This window comes from Simochromis diagramma, unplaced genomic scaffold (genome assembly GCF_900408965.1).
Source record: "Simochromis diagramma unplaced genomic scaffold, fSimDia1.1 OVJJ01000603.1, whole genome shotgun sequence".
NCBI classification, from domain to species: domain Eukaryota; kingdom Metazoa; phylum Chordata; class Actinopteri; order Cichliformes; family Cichlidae; genus Simochromis; species Simochromis diagramma.
Window position 1 is genome coordinate 17,432,525 of NW_024387414.1, and position 16,967 is coordinate 17,449,491.

The 16,967-nt window shown below is 39.1% G+C and overlaps 1 protein-coding gene and 1 long non-coding RNA gene across 3 annotated transcripts in view; both read left to right on the plus strand.

Moving 5' to 3' along the window:
* The first annotated feature begins 1,410 nt into the window (after window positions 1-1,410).
* On the plus strand, window positions 1,411-4,594 carry LOC120721665. Of its 2 annotated transcripts, XR_005693218.1 has the most exons (5): window positions 1,411-1,699; window positions 2,216-2,253; window positions 2,341-2,407; window positions 2,581-2,742; window positions 3,666-4,594. It is a non-coding gene; the product is annotated as an uncharacterized LOC120721665 (long non-coding RNA). The 2 variants fall into 2 exon arrangements; XR_005693217.1 differs by lacking the exon at window positions 2,581-2,742 and having other exon boundaries at window positions 1,546-1,699.
* A 7,683-nt stretch (window positions 4,595-12,277) lies between these two features.
* Window positions 12,278-16,967, plus strand: part of LOC120720992 (transcription factor 12-like) — a 51,146-nt gene continuing 46,456 nt past the window's right edge. Inside the window, exons 1-3 of the mRNA XM_040010952.1 lie at window positions 12,278-12,457; window positions 13,248-13,336; window positions 13,563-13,635. Of these exons, the coding sequence (XP_039866886.1) occupies window positions 13,265-13,336; window positions 13,563-13,635 (145 nt within the window). The 5' untranslated portion in view covers window positions 12,278-12,457; window positions 13,248-13,264. The remainder of the gene's footprint in view (window positions 12,458-13,247; window positions 13,337-13,562; window positions 13,636-16,967) is intronic.

Here is a 16,967-nt window from a genome sequence, read left to right on the forward strand (position 1 = left end):
AGTGATGCATGATGCACACAGCATAATAAAGCATAAAATAACGCTCTGTTTATCAAGTCAAGTCAAGAAAGCTCTTTAATATATTCTTATCCACTGTGATCTCCATCTGCTCAAAACTGCAAATGATAAAATACAGTGATGACACAAAATGACACATGTCAACTCTTTGAGATATTACAGATCTTGTAGGTGCAGCAGGGAAAGCAAATGATCAATAAAACACCGCATTTTCCAATTTATAGCCAGTTACATCATTCTGAAACAGCTGCGCCGATCAGATCTTAGCCAACAGGCAGAGGCTGTCCAGACAGTTAGGTACTGAATACGGATACTTTGCATGACTCGCAGTTTATAATGTTACTTATTTATCTCACGCTGGGTCTAGATGCAGACCTTCTGTTCATGTACCGTCGGAAATAAGGCCTTTTAATGCTTTTCCCTTAAAGAAACTTTCTTCTGATTGGCTACCTCTTTCATCAGCAACTGGGAGGGGCTTCCGTGATCCTGACCATATTATGGTTATGCCTTCTGTGACGTTTTACAGAGCCAAGATTTAGGGAAACAACAACAACAACAAGAACAAAAAAACGTCAGGATCTGAGTGTTTGGAACAGACTGAAGTGTTTGGCTCATAAGGATTACTCATACATGTACTGACCTCGTTATCTGAAACTACAGCCGTGTTTAATATTCATATCCACCATTGTGAGAATCCAGAAATGACAGAAATGACAGAAAACACAACTGTTCACATTTACATTTATATTCCTCTTATTTTTTAGCATTTATTTTAATTTAATGTAGACAATATCCACTGGGGATCATCAGTGCTAATCTCTTGTGTGTCACTTTTCAAATCAGGGGATGCAGATTTATCATCATGGCAGCAGATTCTACTCTCAGATCAAGGTCCTCATTTCAGTCTTTGCTCTCCCCTCACCACAGTCAGCTCAAGGGACTTCTTCAGTTTCTCTCTGTAGCACTGTAAGCTGTCCTCTGATGACTTATACTGTAATTTGGCAGAGTATAAATAAAACTGAATTCTACGTACAATTAAATTTGCTCTGGCTCAGTTAAATCCATCTCCCACCTGTCCAGAATACAGAGCCCAGAGAATGAAAGTGTCTCTGATTATAATGAATAGAGTACGTAGTAAGTAAAACTACTGCAGCAGGGAAATATCTGTGTTCATCTGTGATTAGTATATTAGTAGGGGCAAGGAAAAGGTTAATGATATATATAACTGATCCATGTTGGTCTTCATTACAAACTTTACAAAAATTTTAAAAGTACACTGTAGAAAATCTTACTGCCAAATGTAAGGAGATTGCAAACAACTGAATTCTATTTTCTTACCCCTCCCGCAGAATCCTAGCATCACAGGATGAAAGATGTTTAAAAAACTGTTACGTGTCTGCAGACTGCCTTTTGCTAGCCATTTCCCAAGGTAGACTGCAGGCTGGTGTCATTTTGGGAATCTCCACCTAATTAGAGGGAGGAGGCTTTGAATGGACCAACCGGGAGTGAGGACACCCTTATAAAAGGAAACTCACCTGGGGCTAGAGGGGGCTCTTTTCTCCTTGGTTAGGGTTGCTTGTCACATGTGTTGAGCTGCTCTGGTGCATTTCATTTGTTTGTCTAAAGTCTGGGGGACCCTGTACATTTCCTCATGTAGGCTGTTTTCTGTTAAACACACCAGGTAAGAAGGTTGTTGCCACCCATGTAATGTTTGAGCTTATTTTGTAAGCTGAGGACTAAGACTTTTTTTTTTTTTTTCTTCTATGTTTTTGTTGTTTTTCTTTGGCATAACCTGATGGTCCCTTTCTCCCCCACATTGTTGTATGGCTGTAAGACTTTTTTTTTTTTTTTTTTTGCGAAATTACCCATTAAACTTCATATCTGCTACAATACTTGCGCTGACTTGTTAACTTAGCTTTCAAGCAGAAAGCAGGCAACTTCAGCATCACTCTTTTCTCTGCAACCCTTCTATGTGGGAAGGGCTACTGTGCTGGTGTCTAATCTTATTTTGGTGGCGTTGTGTTGTTCCTTCTCGTTTTTACTCCTTTGGTGAAGGGAACCCCTCTCTGATTATTAAACGTACATATGAGTCTTCATCTCTTACCTCTGAAAATGCAGACCCAAAATAAAATTTGCTTCTACATCACAAAGAATCCTCCACCTTTGGTGTACTCCATGTATTTTTCTAACCACATAGGCTATGGGGAAGAGGCAACAAGAGAGAAAGAAGGAAAGGTAGGTATACGGAGGTGAGAGTAGGGTGTTTAAAATTAGCTAGCTGATATGATGGACAGGACGAAGGCAGATATATTGTTTCTGCAGGAGACCAGGTGGAAGGGAAGCAAGGTGAAGAGTGTTGGGATGTGGACTTGACTTACCATGCTGTAAGGTAAAGTCACAGTCCTTGGGTTTTCTGTTATAAACTTTGAATTCTTGCTATTATTCCATATTCTGTTTGCTTGTTATTGTTTTTTCTTGTTCGTCACATTTTAAAAAGTTTAAGCTTTAGTTTCAGTTTCTGCTTATTTTCATGATTCTGCCTTAATGTTTTATTTTTTATAGTCTATCGTTGCTTTCTTAACCTTCTCCCTCCTCCATTTGGATCTGCAAACAACTAACCATTCTCTGGTGTAGAGGCTGGGTGGATGAGTACGTCAAAGGTGTTCTGGAGGTGAAGAGTGTCAGACAGGATCGTACAGAGTTAAAGATTTTAAGAGTTTTATTGTGAGTAACCAAGATGGACAGCATTAGAAATGAGTGTAGCAGAGGGACAGAAGTTTAAACATGTGCAGAGGAGGGATGGTGAAAATGTTGGACGGTGAAGATGGCGCTGCCAGGCAGGAGGAAAAGAGGAAGACCATAGAGAACATTCATGGATGAAGGAGGACATGTAGAGGGTTGTTGTTGCAGAGGAGAAGGCAAAGGATCGGGTTAGATGGAGGCAGATAACTTACACTGGTGATGACCCGGCAGGAAAGACAAACAAGAACTAGATGTCTGATATCCTCGTGTTGGTGTTGTTCCCAGACCATCATGAAAATGTTGTTCCAGGTTCAACATTGCAAGTGACCAATCACATTGTTGTGACGTTATTCTTTTGCGCGCCAAGCCATTCGTGCATTTATGAAATTCCAATGTTGCAAGGACAATATCAATTCTGCTTACTGTTTATTAAAGGGTTATGGTTAGGGTTAGGGTCAGGGTCCGTTGATCGGCGGACAGAGGCGGTTTCTCGCAGCTTAAGTACAGTTTTTTTGTTTTACACCAGTTTTTCCCGAAGTTGCAAAAGTATGACGTCACAACATTCTGATTGGTCACTTGCAATGTTGATCCTGGAACAACATTTAGTATGATGATCTGGGAACAACACCAACACGAGGATATCAGATCGTGCCTAGAACTACTAACCCTCCAGAAGCAAATTACTAGAAAAGGAAAAAGTAGCCCAAGTTTTCCATCATTTCTGGATATTAAGGTAGCTGACTGTTAGACTGAGCCTAGTACCATTATTAGAGCATTTCTATTGCATCTGTATATATTATCATTAATTTAGAGTGGAGGCAGTCAGAGTTTAAAGTACAGTTGTTGGGTTTTTTTGTTTTGTTTTTTTATAAAGCAATTAAAAACAGTTATTTTCTTTGTTTCAGATGCAGGCATACCTCTTGAACTTCAAGACAAGTTTTATCCTCCATGAAATGCAGGTCCAGATGTTCAGCCTATTTTAAGAAGTGTGTAAAGGTGCCTCCAAAAAACAAGGAATGGAAAGAGTTGTAAGAAGGATGATTCCAGGAAACGTCTCCCAGAGGTGGCATTCATGGGCCTGTGGGTCACTCCATCCTAAATCAATGTGGGTCCCCAGTTTGCCTCAAAATTGAATGGTTCATAGTTTGGGAAAAACATAGTGCTCTCTCTGAGGTTTTAGCTTCACTTTTCAAGATATATTCCTTTGAAAAAGCTTTTGTTGACCTACCTTCTTTCAATATTTTTCATTTTTGAGACCCACTGCCCAGGAGAACTCTGGTCTAAGAAGTCTAATTCAGGTTAAGTTTAAATGTAGCAGTTACAAACATGGATAGATATCAATCACATCACACACACACAGCAGCATTCATTGTAAGTCAGCATGCCAGTCACGTGATCCCTGCTTGCCTGTGGCATTAAGGTTAGGATTAGCATAGCACCATATAGACCCGACAACTTGGTCTTGCAAGACTACTCACGTGAAAAAAAGCTTTTAAACTCTTTTTCATTACTTAATTGTTCTGTTATATTTATTTTTGTGTATGAAAAATGTTACCGGAGTACTTATTAAGCTTTTAATGACTCTTAGTATATTTAAAGCTTAACCTGAATTATCAGGCTCATTCAGGGCAGTAGGTTAGAAAGGTATGTTTAATACAATTATTTTCTGAATGACAAATAGTGTAGCAACTGAAAAAAAACTGCTGGGGATTTACCTTACAGTGTGATGTGCCTTAAGGACTGGTGCAATAAAAACTATTAAAACAAATATTCTTTTATCCCCCTCCAATACTCATCTGGCTCTTCGGCTATAATGTCAGCTATGATGTCATCATGTTAAACATCTTCCACAGCAGTTCGCAAAACCTGCAAGATCGTTTAACAGGACTAATCACTGGAGGTATTTGGAGAATGCTTGCTGGTGTTGAGCTCTCTCTGAACTTTTACACTATTAAACTTGACAAGGTAGAAATTCAAAAGTTGCTTAAATTAAAATGAACTTTTCTGAAAGTGAATGAGTAGAATACGGGTGACAATCCTTAACTTCTTCATACATATTCATAAAAATTTTCTTTGAAAACTGACTTTTTCAGGGTCTGAAGTATTGATAACTGGTTTGCACCAATCATAGCACACAACACTTCTATTTTTATTTATTTATTTTACAATTTCTGAAGCCTCCAAATGCATTTATTTACCTTAGCATCCCACATGCATGTGCCACCTTCTGACTCAGATGTGTTCGGGTGTTCTCGCTCTCCCAAATAAGGAAGACAATATCAAAATAGACTTGAGAATTTTAAAGGGAATAGTTCAAGTGGGGAAATTATGAAACACCACCTTTCATCAAATTTGAGGTCGTGAATGAGCTTTAACCACTTTCTGCATCTCTTCAGGTCTGTTGTACAGAGTAGAAGACTTGCGTAGACCTCACAGCACTGACCACTCTCTGTAGACCACAGATTGGGTTATTTGGGATAGGGGACAAGGAATAGAAATGCTGTGCAGGTTCAATTAAAGACGGAAAGATTCAACCTCATTAAACATGAAGCAAGGTGAGAGAACACAAGGCATGACGGAAGAAGTAACAAAGGACAGAGGGACACTCAGACAATACATACACACCAACCAGATTATTGGACAGATGGGAACACAGCTGAAACTAATTGGAGTAAAACAAGACAAAGGAAGAAGACTTAACACCGTGCACAAGAGACGAGGGACAATCAAAATAAAACAGGGAGTAATCAAAACATGAGAACACCAAACATCAAGATGGAGACTTGGATGAAACCATGGAGACTGTACAGAGAGACCAGACAGAAACAGCGACATGAATGGGGAAACAGAAAGGGATTGGACTCGACTACAATATAACCTAGGAACATGAACTAGTGGATATGCAGAGGATGTAATAAATGCTAAAGGAAAAGAACAATCGTGAAAAACAAAAAACAAACTAAAACACAGAAATCCATAACCCCTCATACTCAACACTCAAGTCAAAGACAATAATACTGTATAAACACACATCCATTTCCATTATTTGGGAACTCGGCTCTTTGCCACTCTTTCCACTTCTACAGATTAAGTTGGTTTAACTAATAACTTTATTTATCCTTAACTAAGCTGGAAGTTAAAGACTTGAAGCCTAATAGTGTTTTTGTTTGCCTTTTAGTGTTGATAGCTGTATTCTCTTTCATTCTGATCAGATACCCACGATGATAACAAATCCTTTCCTCTGAACCTGCCAATTATAGCTTGACACAAGCTTGTTCAGTGACTGTCTTCTGGCCTCAGTAAAGCTAGAAGGTTGTCTTCTCATGTGTGCCCTCGTGTTTTCAAAACCAACAAAATGGGGACAGCAGGGAACAGGGGTGGGGTTTTTCTGGCAGTAGCACATAGCAAAACAGTGACATCAGCCTCTAACATGCTTCTACGATGTGTTCAGATAAACAGGCATGCATTTGCCTCAGCTAGGTTAGATCATGTAGGAAGGAATTGGAGGGATGTGAAAATATTTTTTTGAGATGTTATGTTCTAAGTTGAAGGCATTGTATACGTTTTTGTTGTTCAAATTTAGATGATGAGGATGTAAACCTGAGGGGGTAGGGCTAAATAAGTATATACTTCTGCCTACTCCTTTTCAAACAACTGTATGGAATGATTTTATGAAACGTTGGTGAATGTATATGTTTGAAATAAAAAAGAACTGAACTGAAACCTTCCTTTGAGTTTTATTGTTACACTGACCTAACACTAGCAAGAGCCCTGTGATATATCGTACCCTCGTGTACATGCACTATGTGTTTAAGATGGCACAAAAATGCCATATGAGCACGTTTGCTCACAATGCCTGAAATATCTCTATAACGATAATGGTAAATTCTTTTAACTTATTTGATGTTTGCTTTAAATGGTTGCGACATATTTGAAATTAAAAACAAAACAATATTTTATCACCTTATCTTGTGAACCTTTCTCCTGTTGGGTGAGGTACTTAGGTTATAGGCGGTGACATCATAGCCTGGATGCCCTTAAATTATTTTAAGCTTTAATGAAAAGCAGGACTGAGGTCATGACCTAGTAGTGCTCAAAAATAACCTCGGTGTGAAAATAAACAGATTAATTCTGTATTAAGGTTTTTAGCAAATGAGGCATCTTTCTAAGGTCAAGTCCTTCTACTCTTATTGTAATTTTGAGAATGTTATACATGGTTTTATTGCAATTCCCCTTGACTACTGTAATGCCCTTTGTGTTTGTGTGAGTCATGCTAACTTTCACTCCTCGAATTGGGTCAAAATGCTGCTGCTTGCCTGCTTACTAGAACCTGTAACTTGGAGCGTATCGCCCCTTTCCTGGCCTGCCTTCACTCTTGCCTTCAGGATTTTATTGCATGTTTTTAAAGCCTTCTGACCTCTCAACACCTTATGTTCATTAGAGGTCACTGACATCTGCTAACCAGTAACTCCCCTCTGTCCTGAAGACTAGACTGAAGAATCGAAGGGACTGAACTTTCTCAGGACGAGCCCCGTAAACTGTGGATTGAGTTCCACTTCCCCCTTCTTGCAGATTTGTAAAGTACGCCTCAGTTTCATTGCTTGGCTTGAACCCTGAGCGAGAGTTGTAGATATTTAGGCTTTTAGCTATGTTTATTATTGTGTGGCTGCTCTCAAAACTGTGATTCTTTGCCTTCAATAAACAAAGAATAATAATTTGTTTATTTATGTAAATAATTAATCATTAAGAAAAATATCCTTGGTATAAACTGAATGTGCACCAATCAAGTACATTTTACTTGCCCGGTTAAAATGTAACATTTTAACAAAATGACAGCATTTCAGACATTTTATTTTTTGATTGTTATTGTATCTGTGCATGCGTCTGTAGTGTCTGTGTTAAAGTACAGCACTTTGGTAAATGTTGTTTTAAATGTGCTTTATAAATAAAATTGCATCGGAAGTTCAGGGTGATCTGTGTTTGTCCAACAGGTGGCAGCCTGCAATTAATAATGTAAGGTAGGAGCGCTTTCAGTGGATCCTCAATGAGAAAACATGTTTTTAACTCATGTTTTCTAGACATTTTGGTTTTACTTCAATATACATTTATGTCCAAATTTTTTCAGAGTATTTTTTTTCAACAAGTTGATAATTTAGCCCTGCAGTTTCCATCATTAAGTAGGTTCAGCGGTGTTTCAAGTGGTAATAAATCATATGAGGCACTATGTTCAGTTACACAATGTGGAAAGCATCTCTCGTCTACAATCTTCTGAGTTCATTGTGCTCTGTTTGCTTGGATCCTTTATGTCCAATTGCTTATCAATAAATCTACTTACTTTAATGGGGTAACTGAGTAGAAAATGAATGGCAGTGAAGCAGGTGACTGACACAGTGTGGATGTTCTCAAATTAATTCAGGGGGGCTTCATAAAAAAACTCAGCCCTGTACCCGTGTAATGATCAGCAGCCTGTGCCAGATGTAACAAATGGTTCACTTGGTCTAAACATGTAATGACTTGACATATTTTTGTTAATTAGCTTGTAATACGTGTGTTTAATAAGAATAATAATTGCCCTGCTGTCACATCAGTGACTGTGTTTTATCATTTTAAGATCGTTGTGTCGCAGGCTTTACATTCATATTGCGGTTTGTCAAAATCTGTCTCAGAGTGAGAGACGAGGGAATCCACGGTACAGGTTTAGTGATGATTAGAAATGAGCAAAAATACGGGTCTTCCTCTTTATCAAAGCGATCCAGTGAACACGGGGGTCAGCTTGTTGTCGGCCACTTGTCAGCGAGTGATGAAGAATGTGAAGCCTCCAATATTTATCATTACACTGCACCCCATAAGTCACCCTGTCTAAGCTGGTGCCAGATGTGACTTCAGAATAAATGTGCAGCCTTCACCAGTGTTCACATGCAGCAGTATTGAGATGTTTTTGTTTGCTGGGATGCACCCTTAAACAGTTCAGCGCAAATGTTTTAGGCACCACGACTAAAATGAGGCTGATTTGACAGAAAAAATGAAGACCTCAAGCCTGCACCTGCACACATTCTTTCCAAAGAACTTCACTGACATTTTCTTTGAGTTTAGGACTAGACTTAATCTATATCTGGGAAACTGGCTGTCAGCATCTTAATCTTAGCTTAACTTTATGATGTTGGGATCAGGGCTCTACAGGAGCCATGACATCTGTTCCATTGCTCTTCTTTTCCCTGATGGTAACTTTCTACGCTCTACAATCTAAAAAAACTTGTGCATCCTATTGCAGCTGCAATGTTATGACCTAATCTAAAGCAGTACTGCTCAGATGATGCACTAAAACTTACATATTTACATTGTATGTGCTACGGTGCATCACGTGTGCTATATAGAAAAAACACAATATGTCCAGCTATGTGTGTGGCTTTTAAATGAGCTTGCTTTGGAGGTCGACTGCTTCTCTCCTTCCCACACATTTAAAACCTCTTATAAGAATGAGTAGAAATTAGAAACCCACAGCACCAACACTGAGCTTTTATGTGTCACAGCAAGTCATGCCGCACACGACCACTCACATCTCTCAAAGAAAAGAAGCAGCCAGATTACTGTCTAAAGATAAGTTTGTATCTCTGTTTTTATTTCCCTAGAACAAATAAACAGTCTTAAAACTTAAATTATAAACACTGATATAAAGACTAGATATTAATTTTAATTTGCAACACAAGATATCAGTACGGAACGTAGCCAAAGGGAGTCTGCACAATCACAGCAACAAAGGAATAAACATTTGTCCTCCCATATCCTGGTGGGCCTCCTTTCCCAGCCTCTCATGTCTATTTAGTTTTTTACATGAATCAGTGAGAACAGTGCCAGAAGTGTGTGGGTGGTTCTGGGACAAAGTTTACTGAAGCTGAAGTTTAGGTGGAACAGGCCCCATTCAATAAAACATCTGGATAAGATGGGAGGGGAAAGCCCTGGTGATGCACACCCCTCTTTGCTCCTCATGAGGTTCACACATGGCTTTTATGACACCTCGTTCCGTTGGTGATTTGTAGCTGTTTACATACTGCTTTTAAGTTTACGGTTTGCGAAATGAAGTGCTTAAACTTTAAAAACTAATGTTGAGTTGGGAGATTTTGTTCTTGTTTAGGCAACTAGGAGCATGTCTCTTGTAGAGCTTTGATTCTGGCTGAATGAGACAGATTTAGGTCCACCACACGCAGGGGCGAGTGTGGGATCTCACCCTTGCACGGCTTTGCACTCTATGAAAATTCTGTTGCAAACTTGTTCCCTTTTCAGTCATAACAGTTTCAATCAACCGTGAACACCCACACCTAACTGCCTTCTCACTCAAACTCAACCTGTCAAACAGAAACAATGCTAACTCTTGATTTAAACATCTGCTCTTTGAGTTCAGGTTAAAGAGGTGCTAATTTTGTATTAAAGGACCAGTGTGTAGGATTCAGTGGCCTCAGTCAATCAGCTAAAGACCCACCGCTTTCCCAAGTGTGATGGAGAATCGGTGCCCATCAGGTCCCACTTACAAAATTATCTCAGAGTTTAAGCTCAATTGCCTATCCAACTGGAAACATCTAGAAGAGACCAGATCTGTGTTTTGTACTTGTTTTCTCTTGTAGCCTGCCCCAGTTTTGTTTCACTTTGTTTTTTATTTTGAGGGTTGCTGCTCTTTCTTGTTCTAAATAATATATATGATCATTCATTTGTGAAAATTTGCTGCAAATTCAACATGAAAACACAAACAGCCCTGATTGGAGTGTGCTACCATCAAGTGATTGGAGAAGTAATCAGCAAGCCCAAGCATGAAGATGAACAATGCCGGCCCACCTCATATGTGGACATAGCCACCAAGATGGTTGGTAAAGTCCAACCACGAAGCCTTGTGTTGAGTATACCCTACATACCCTGGATAATTCTCCTTTCTAATTGTTAGAATGACCACCATTTACAAAACTGACTTCATGTTTTGTTCACTGCGATCTGAAACTGTGACTAAGCCCGTAAACTCATTAGGAAAAGGCTGTCAGAGGTCATAGAGCAAGAAACCCTGGGGCCGTTTTAGCCCTGACTTCTACACAAACTGAAGTCATGTTGCAACAACAGGAGTCGCTCCCTGCTGTCCATTAAAAGGAAAGGTCTAAGGAACTGTCACAAAGTCCCAGACTGTTGTTCAGAACAGGTCTGTTAGATTTTTACATCATGATGATCATTGGAAAAGAATTCACAGGAACATGGCTATTACTGTTATTGGTTATGTGTCATTAGCGTGGAATTATTTCCTTTAATGTAGCAGCCACATTTGTTTTAAAAGTAATGTATGTTTTCCAAACTTCTACTAAAAGTTATTCCAGTGAAATATATTTTTTAATCATTTCAGACATATAGAATACACACAAATTTTAAGGAGTAATACTTTTATGAAAATGTTCTGCTTTGGCATAATTAGGTTACATAAAGAACATTTTAAACAACAATTGTAACAGTTTTCAGAAATCAAACAAAAGTCAACATCTACTCTCTCTCTTGGAAAGAACTGTATCAGATACACACACACACACACACACACACACACACACACACACACACACACACACACACACACACACACACACCTTTTGATCTGCTTATTAAATCTGTGAAAGAAAAGCAGACCCAAGAGTAATTCACGAAATGCAGATACCTTTATCTAATTGCATTAACAAAACATAAATCTGCCTCTTAACTGAGAAATAAAGGAGTGAAGTCCCCGAAAACATCTATAAAAATGAGAACTTGATTAAAGCAGAAATTTTGAGGTGAAACCTCTGCAGTCCTGCTCTTTGAATACAGTGACTTTAAAACAGGGGCATACTTTACTTAGAAACTAAAGATTGGGGTAAACAGATTTTAAATAAAGGTATCATTTACCACACAACACAGATAATATAGGATCCACTCTGCTGCTGATTTACTTTAATCACTGGTTTAGACTGTCTTACAAATTTATAACAAATAAAATGACCATATCTTACATGCAGTGAACATGAAGTTTTTTTTTAGAATCTGGAAGTGTGGGATGCTGTAGTATGTACTACGTTTATGCAGGAAAGATAAAGATAAAAGGTTCAGGTTCAGGTTATTTGTGCCCAGTAGGTACAGTTGATTTGCAGTAGGTAAGCCATCCATCCTTAAAGGTAAATTTTCAAACAAGCAGAGACAACAGACAGTGATTAAACTGGATACAATATAACGAGGGAGTATATTGCAATTATGGCTAATCTTTAATAAAAACCTATTTAAACTGGGAAATCAGACTCCCATCATTTCATTGCCCTTATTTCTGAATTTTGAGGAATAGTGTTACTCAACAGTCTGCTAAAACTCGCATTAGCAGTCAGTGATAATAACGCACAGATAAACCTGTCGTGCATCAGCGCGACCCAGGACAGCAGCTCGCGCTGACTCCCGCAGCATCTCCCCCTGTGTGGGACCATCATGTCACTGAGCTCGGCGGAGGGATACAGTAACCAATGTCATCGTGGTGCTGAGGCTTTTGCAAAGCAAAAATGTCTGCCTAAGGGAAACTCGTAACTGATATATATAGAGGATATTCCCCCAGTTATTGCTGTTTAAACCCACATTTCGCTGTTCTGAGGCGTCTTTTCAGAAAACGACTCTTCACCAGATCACCCTAGTCGGGATTTTAATCGGAAAACAGGTAAAATATCAGAAGGAGTTTGCCAAAAAGCTTTCGGACCCGTGAAAGAAGTTGGGGAGTTGAGAAAGACCATCACTGCGTTTTGTATTCCGGAGCTGGAAATTAAGATTATCATTTACAATATTTGTTTATCTGTGTTGCCTGTCTTGAAGTGGTCTGTAATTTACGTTTCGGTCTATCGGAGGGCATTGTCTTCTCCGTACTGCTGTCTACACGGACTAAAAACGCTGCAGCTGCCTGCAGCTCGCTAGCTATTTTCAACCCATATGAACTAGGGACTGCAGCTAGTGTTAGCCGCTTAGCTAAGCGACGTTAGGTGCCTCCGCGAACACCAGGCGATAACCATCGTTATACGTGGAAAATAAGCCGCACAGACCACTGACATTAACACGGTTAGTGACAGCCCGGGCAGAGGGTCGTTTAAACGTCTCGGAGTGATAACAGAGGCACGTTGTCGGCGCTCTAACGCGATGCTGCAGGTCCTGGCTTTAACAAGCAGAGCCATCCATTCAGAGCGCTCCTACTAACGGTCTCATCTCTCCTAATCAGCGCAGTGAGAGAAAACAAGTAAAGAGAAACATTTCTGCACACTTTCATCAGTGATTATACGCCCGTTCTGTCCGTGTTTGCCACATGAAGGTTAAAGCCATAGTCAACTTTACTTCACAGTGATGGTCTTTATTCTTCATCCATAACAAATACCTCCCGCGGCAGTCATTTCATGTGGTACTAGTCCCCTCTGCTCAATAAACCAGCAAAGATGTAATCTGATGGACTTTGTCTTCTCCAGCTTTCTAGATCGCCAGGATGAACCCCCAGCAGCGGATTGCCGCTCTCGGAACTGACAAGGAACTAAGTGACCTGCTGGACTTTAGTGCGGTAGGTTGGGTTTTTTTTAAACGCTTTGCCATGCAGCTCCAAGAGGTGTGATGATTAAATAGGCTTAATAATGACTAATTGATCAATTCCTGTTAGTATGTCGAGTAGTATGATTTCACAGGCTAACCTTGATTTAGTATCATGGCACTGGATTATGTGAATGGTTGCTTTTGCACATCTGACTTGCTCTAATTGTAGGTATGCATTTCTGTGTTTCTCCTTTCAGATGTTCTCTCCACCTGTAAGCGGAGGGAAAAATAGGCCTACCACACTTGGAAGCAGTCAGTTCAGTGCATCAGGTAGGACCTGGTCCCAAAGACCTCTCTGTAAACCCTCTGATACGTAGTCTCTCTTTATCCCTGCTCGCATGACTCATAATTCTGCACTTGAAGATCGGTTGTTTACCTGATTCTGATTTGTTTGAGTTCTGTTTGGACTTATTTATATAAATGGCGACTGGAAGAAAACTGTCTTAGTTTTCAGCATTGCATGTGATTCTTCTCTCTCCTCTGTGTGTGTGTGCTTTTCACATCTGGTGCTTGAAACATGAGCCCTCCACCTGGAATTGTAGTGCAGTGCTGTAGTAAAGATGTAGAACAAAGCTTGGTTTAGGACACAGACGGGTGTAAATGTTTTATTGATCTAATGTGAGTGTTATTCATTTTTTCATCGCATTGTCAGATGCTTTAATTAGGCAGTTCTTTTGTCAGCTTGTGGTTAAGGATTCGCTGTAAGGTTTCCTTCAGGAAAATGCTGTTAATATCCCTAGTGGGATTGTGTGACATTTTCTTATTGAGCAAGATTACAGGAGCATATTGATGATGCCCCTCAAATATACGCATACATTTAAGTGTGTTTTCCATGAATTTCTGGTCTCTTTGGGTTAGGGTTAGTAGGTGGTTCGGTCGTAATAACTAGCGTTAAGCTTTTCTACTTCTGGATCGCTTCCTATATCTATAAACGCTACAGGACATGAATCCGAAGCACATCTATTGTCTGACGTGCCACTAGAGAAAGTCAACAATCGAGCTTTATGTATTGTGAAAGCATGTCTTGTGTGCATCCACAAAGCCTCGTTGTCGTCGGTTATCTGCGAAACGAAAGACACACACTGAGGAGAAATGACAAAGAAACAAGAACAGAGCTGTCACACATGAACTGTGGGGCTGACTTTTATAATACCTAATCATTCAAGTAACGATGATGCTGTGTGTGTGTGTGTGTGTGTGTGTGTGTGTGTGTATGTGTGGTCTCTTCAGTAAAACAAATGGCAAGAAATTCTAGTGAAATTGCTCTGAGGATTTTCAAATAGTCGCACCTTTCTGGTAAGCTTCCCACGCATATGTTCATGTAATGTAATAATAACACAAAGTTTCACATTGACAACAGCGTTGTCAATATTTTTGAAGGTTTTCATGTGACAGTGTTTTAGGTATACCTTTATAAAAATAATAAATCTGAGCATGCCGCCACCACTACTATCTGCTCCCTGAGAAGTCAGAGCCGATTTGAAACAAGTTACAGGAGTGCCAGACAGGAAATGTATTGCAGAGCTTTTTCACTTGATTGTGTCAGATTACACAGGTGGAAACCTCAGTGAACGTTTCTCTAATTGTGGATGTTTTCAGCAGCCGGGTTGTTTTGTCATTGCTGCAGCAAGCTGATGACAAAAAATGAAACAGGTTTCTTTAATGTTGATTTATCTGCAAAACAAGCATTTTTACTAGGATGACTAAACATTGGTGTTGTCCATGCAGTGCATTGTAAGGCATAACTATGTGCTGTTGTGGTTTATTGTAGGAAGGTGCTCTTAAATACACTGTGGTCAGCCTGGTGCTTTTTCTGTGGAGAATTGTAAGTTACAGCTCAAAGCTCATTGGCACTGGTGTGTGTCTTCTGGTAACCAAGTTTTTTCTTCAAAACTGAACTAAGGCTACACCTGGGCTGTTGGTTAAAAACAAAAATGATAAAAATTATGTGGGCGTGACTGTGTAATTACAAGATGTTTTGTAGATTTTATTTGCAATTTGTAAATGTAATATTTTGTGAGAAACATACTATCTGCAGATATTTTTATTATTATGACATGAACTATGTTTAGAGCAGATTTAAAGAGCTCAGATTAGGTATTAATGTCTCCTTTTGCTTATTTCTATCTAAGTACAGATTTATAAATAGGCAGCTTTGTTTCAGTTCTTTTATTCCCCCTACAGTCTAGGTTTGACTGTTTGTGTTAGATATTAAATAGTTTTTCCACAAATAGTTTTAAATTGGAGCTATAATAACTCTAATTATTGTTTTATGGTAACACTTCAGATGTTTTTGTTCATTAATTTGCAATACATCTTTGTTTGCTGTTAAATAACCATGTTTGTTTCTAAAAATAAAATATTAGTTTGTAATGGGGGTAATTCCATGTCAGTTCTTCACCTCCGTTACACCTGACCGCATCTCAGATTCGCCTGAAAAAGAAATAAAAATCCAGGGGACAGATAAACTTCTTAAAAGGAATTATGCAAAACAAATGAGGTCCCTACTATCATTAGGTTTCTCAATATAAAGGTAGGGCTGGTGATGTGGCTCTGTGAATGTGGACTCGCTGGAGTGTGGCTCAGGTTATCTTAGATCGGTGGATGCTTGAAGTCCTTAATATATTTGTTTGGCTGATCTCTGATAGCAGAATTGGAGAAACCATAACTTTGCAGGTAGGGGACTGATATTTCTTCACTGTGATATTTCTGAGGTATGACACCATATACTAAATCTAAATTAACTATTTTACAAAGAGCACCTTTCTGTTAATATTATACTCAAAATATGTCATGGTGGTTTTTTTAATTGGATGAATTGAGATTGAATGATCCACTGTGTTTTTAAAAAATTATATATCTATATAGATATATAACTTGATTGATAAATAATTAGATGTAGGACGGAGAGATTACACTCAAGTGTTTTTGAGTTACATGATATTTCTACATCCATTTATGGTTTGGTGTCACAGGATATATTTTGCTGTAAGAGACACACTCTGGAAAGATTTTCATAGCTTTTTAGCTTTTCTGTTTTTTAGTTTCAAATTTCTGAATGTTTGGTATTTTGTTTAGTCACATCTTAAATATTTCCTGTGGAACTTCAGCAAAATTCACTACTGAAACTATATCACGCTGCAGTATCATGGAGAAGATGAGCCACTAAAAGTGTCTTACATCTAAATAGCGAGAGGGAATTTATTGTCTGCTTTAGTATTTTGTGTTTTTGTAGCAAAAACTGCTCGTATGAGCTATACCACTTTTTTCCAACAAACAAGCATCCGCACAACTTTGACTCTGCAGTGGATTGTAATTTCAGGAGGCTTAATTTAGTTTGCATATGTATGCATGTATACGTTCTAATTTAAATATTCCAGCACTGACACCTATAGCGGGTAAATCCCTCCTCCCTTTAGCCTACAGCCAGAGCTCATGTCTCTCTGATCCTCAAGGTAGGGGAAGAAGCACCTACATAAGTGATTGTGAACTTAAGGCAAGTGAGTGTGCAGTCATGAGTGTGGAAATTGCAGGGAATGAGGGTTTGGATTATTGCATCTCAGCTGGGCATAGCCAGATAATTGAGGCAGAGTGGGACATGC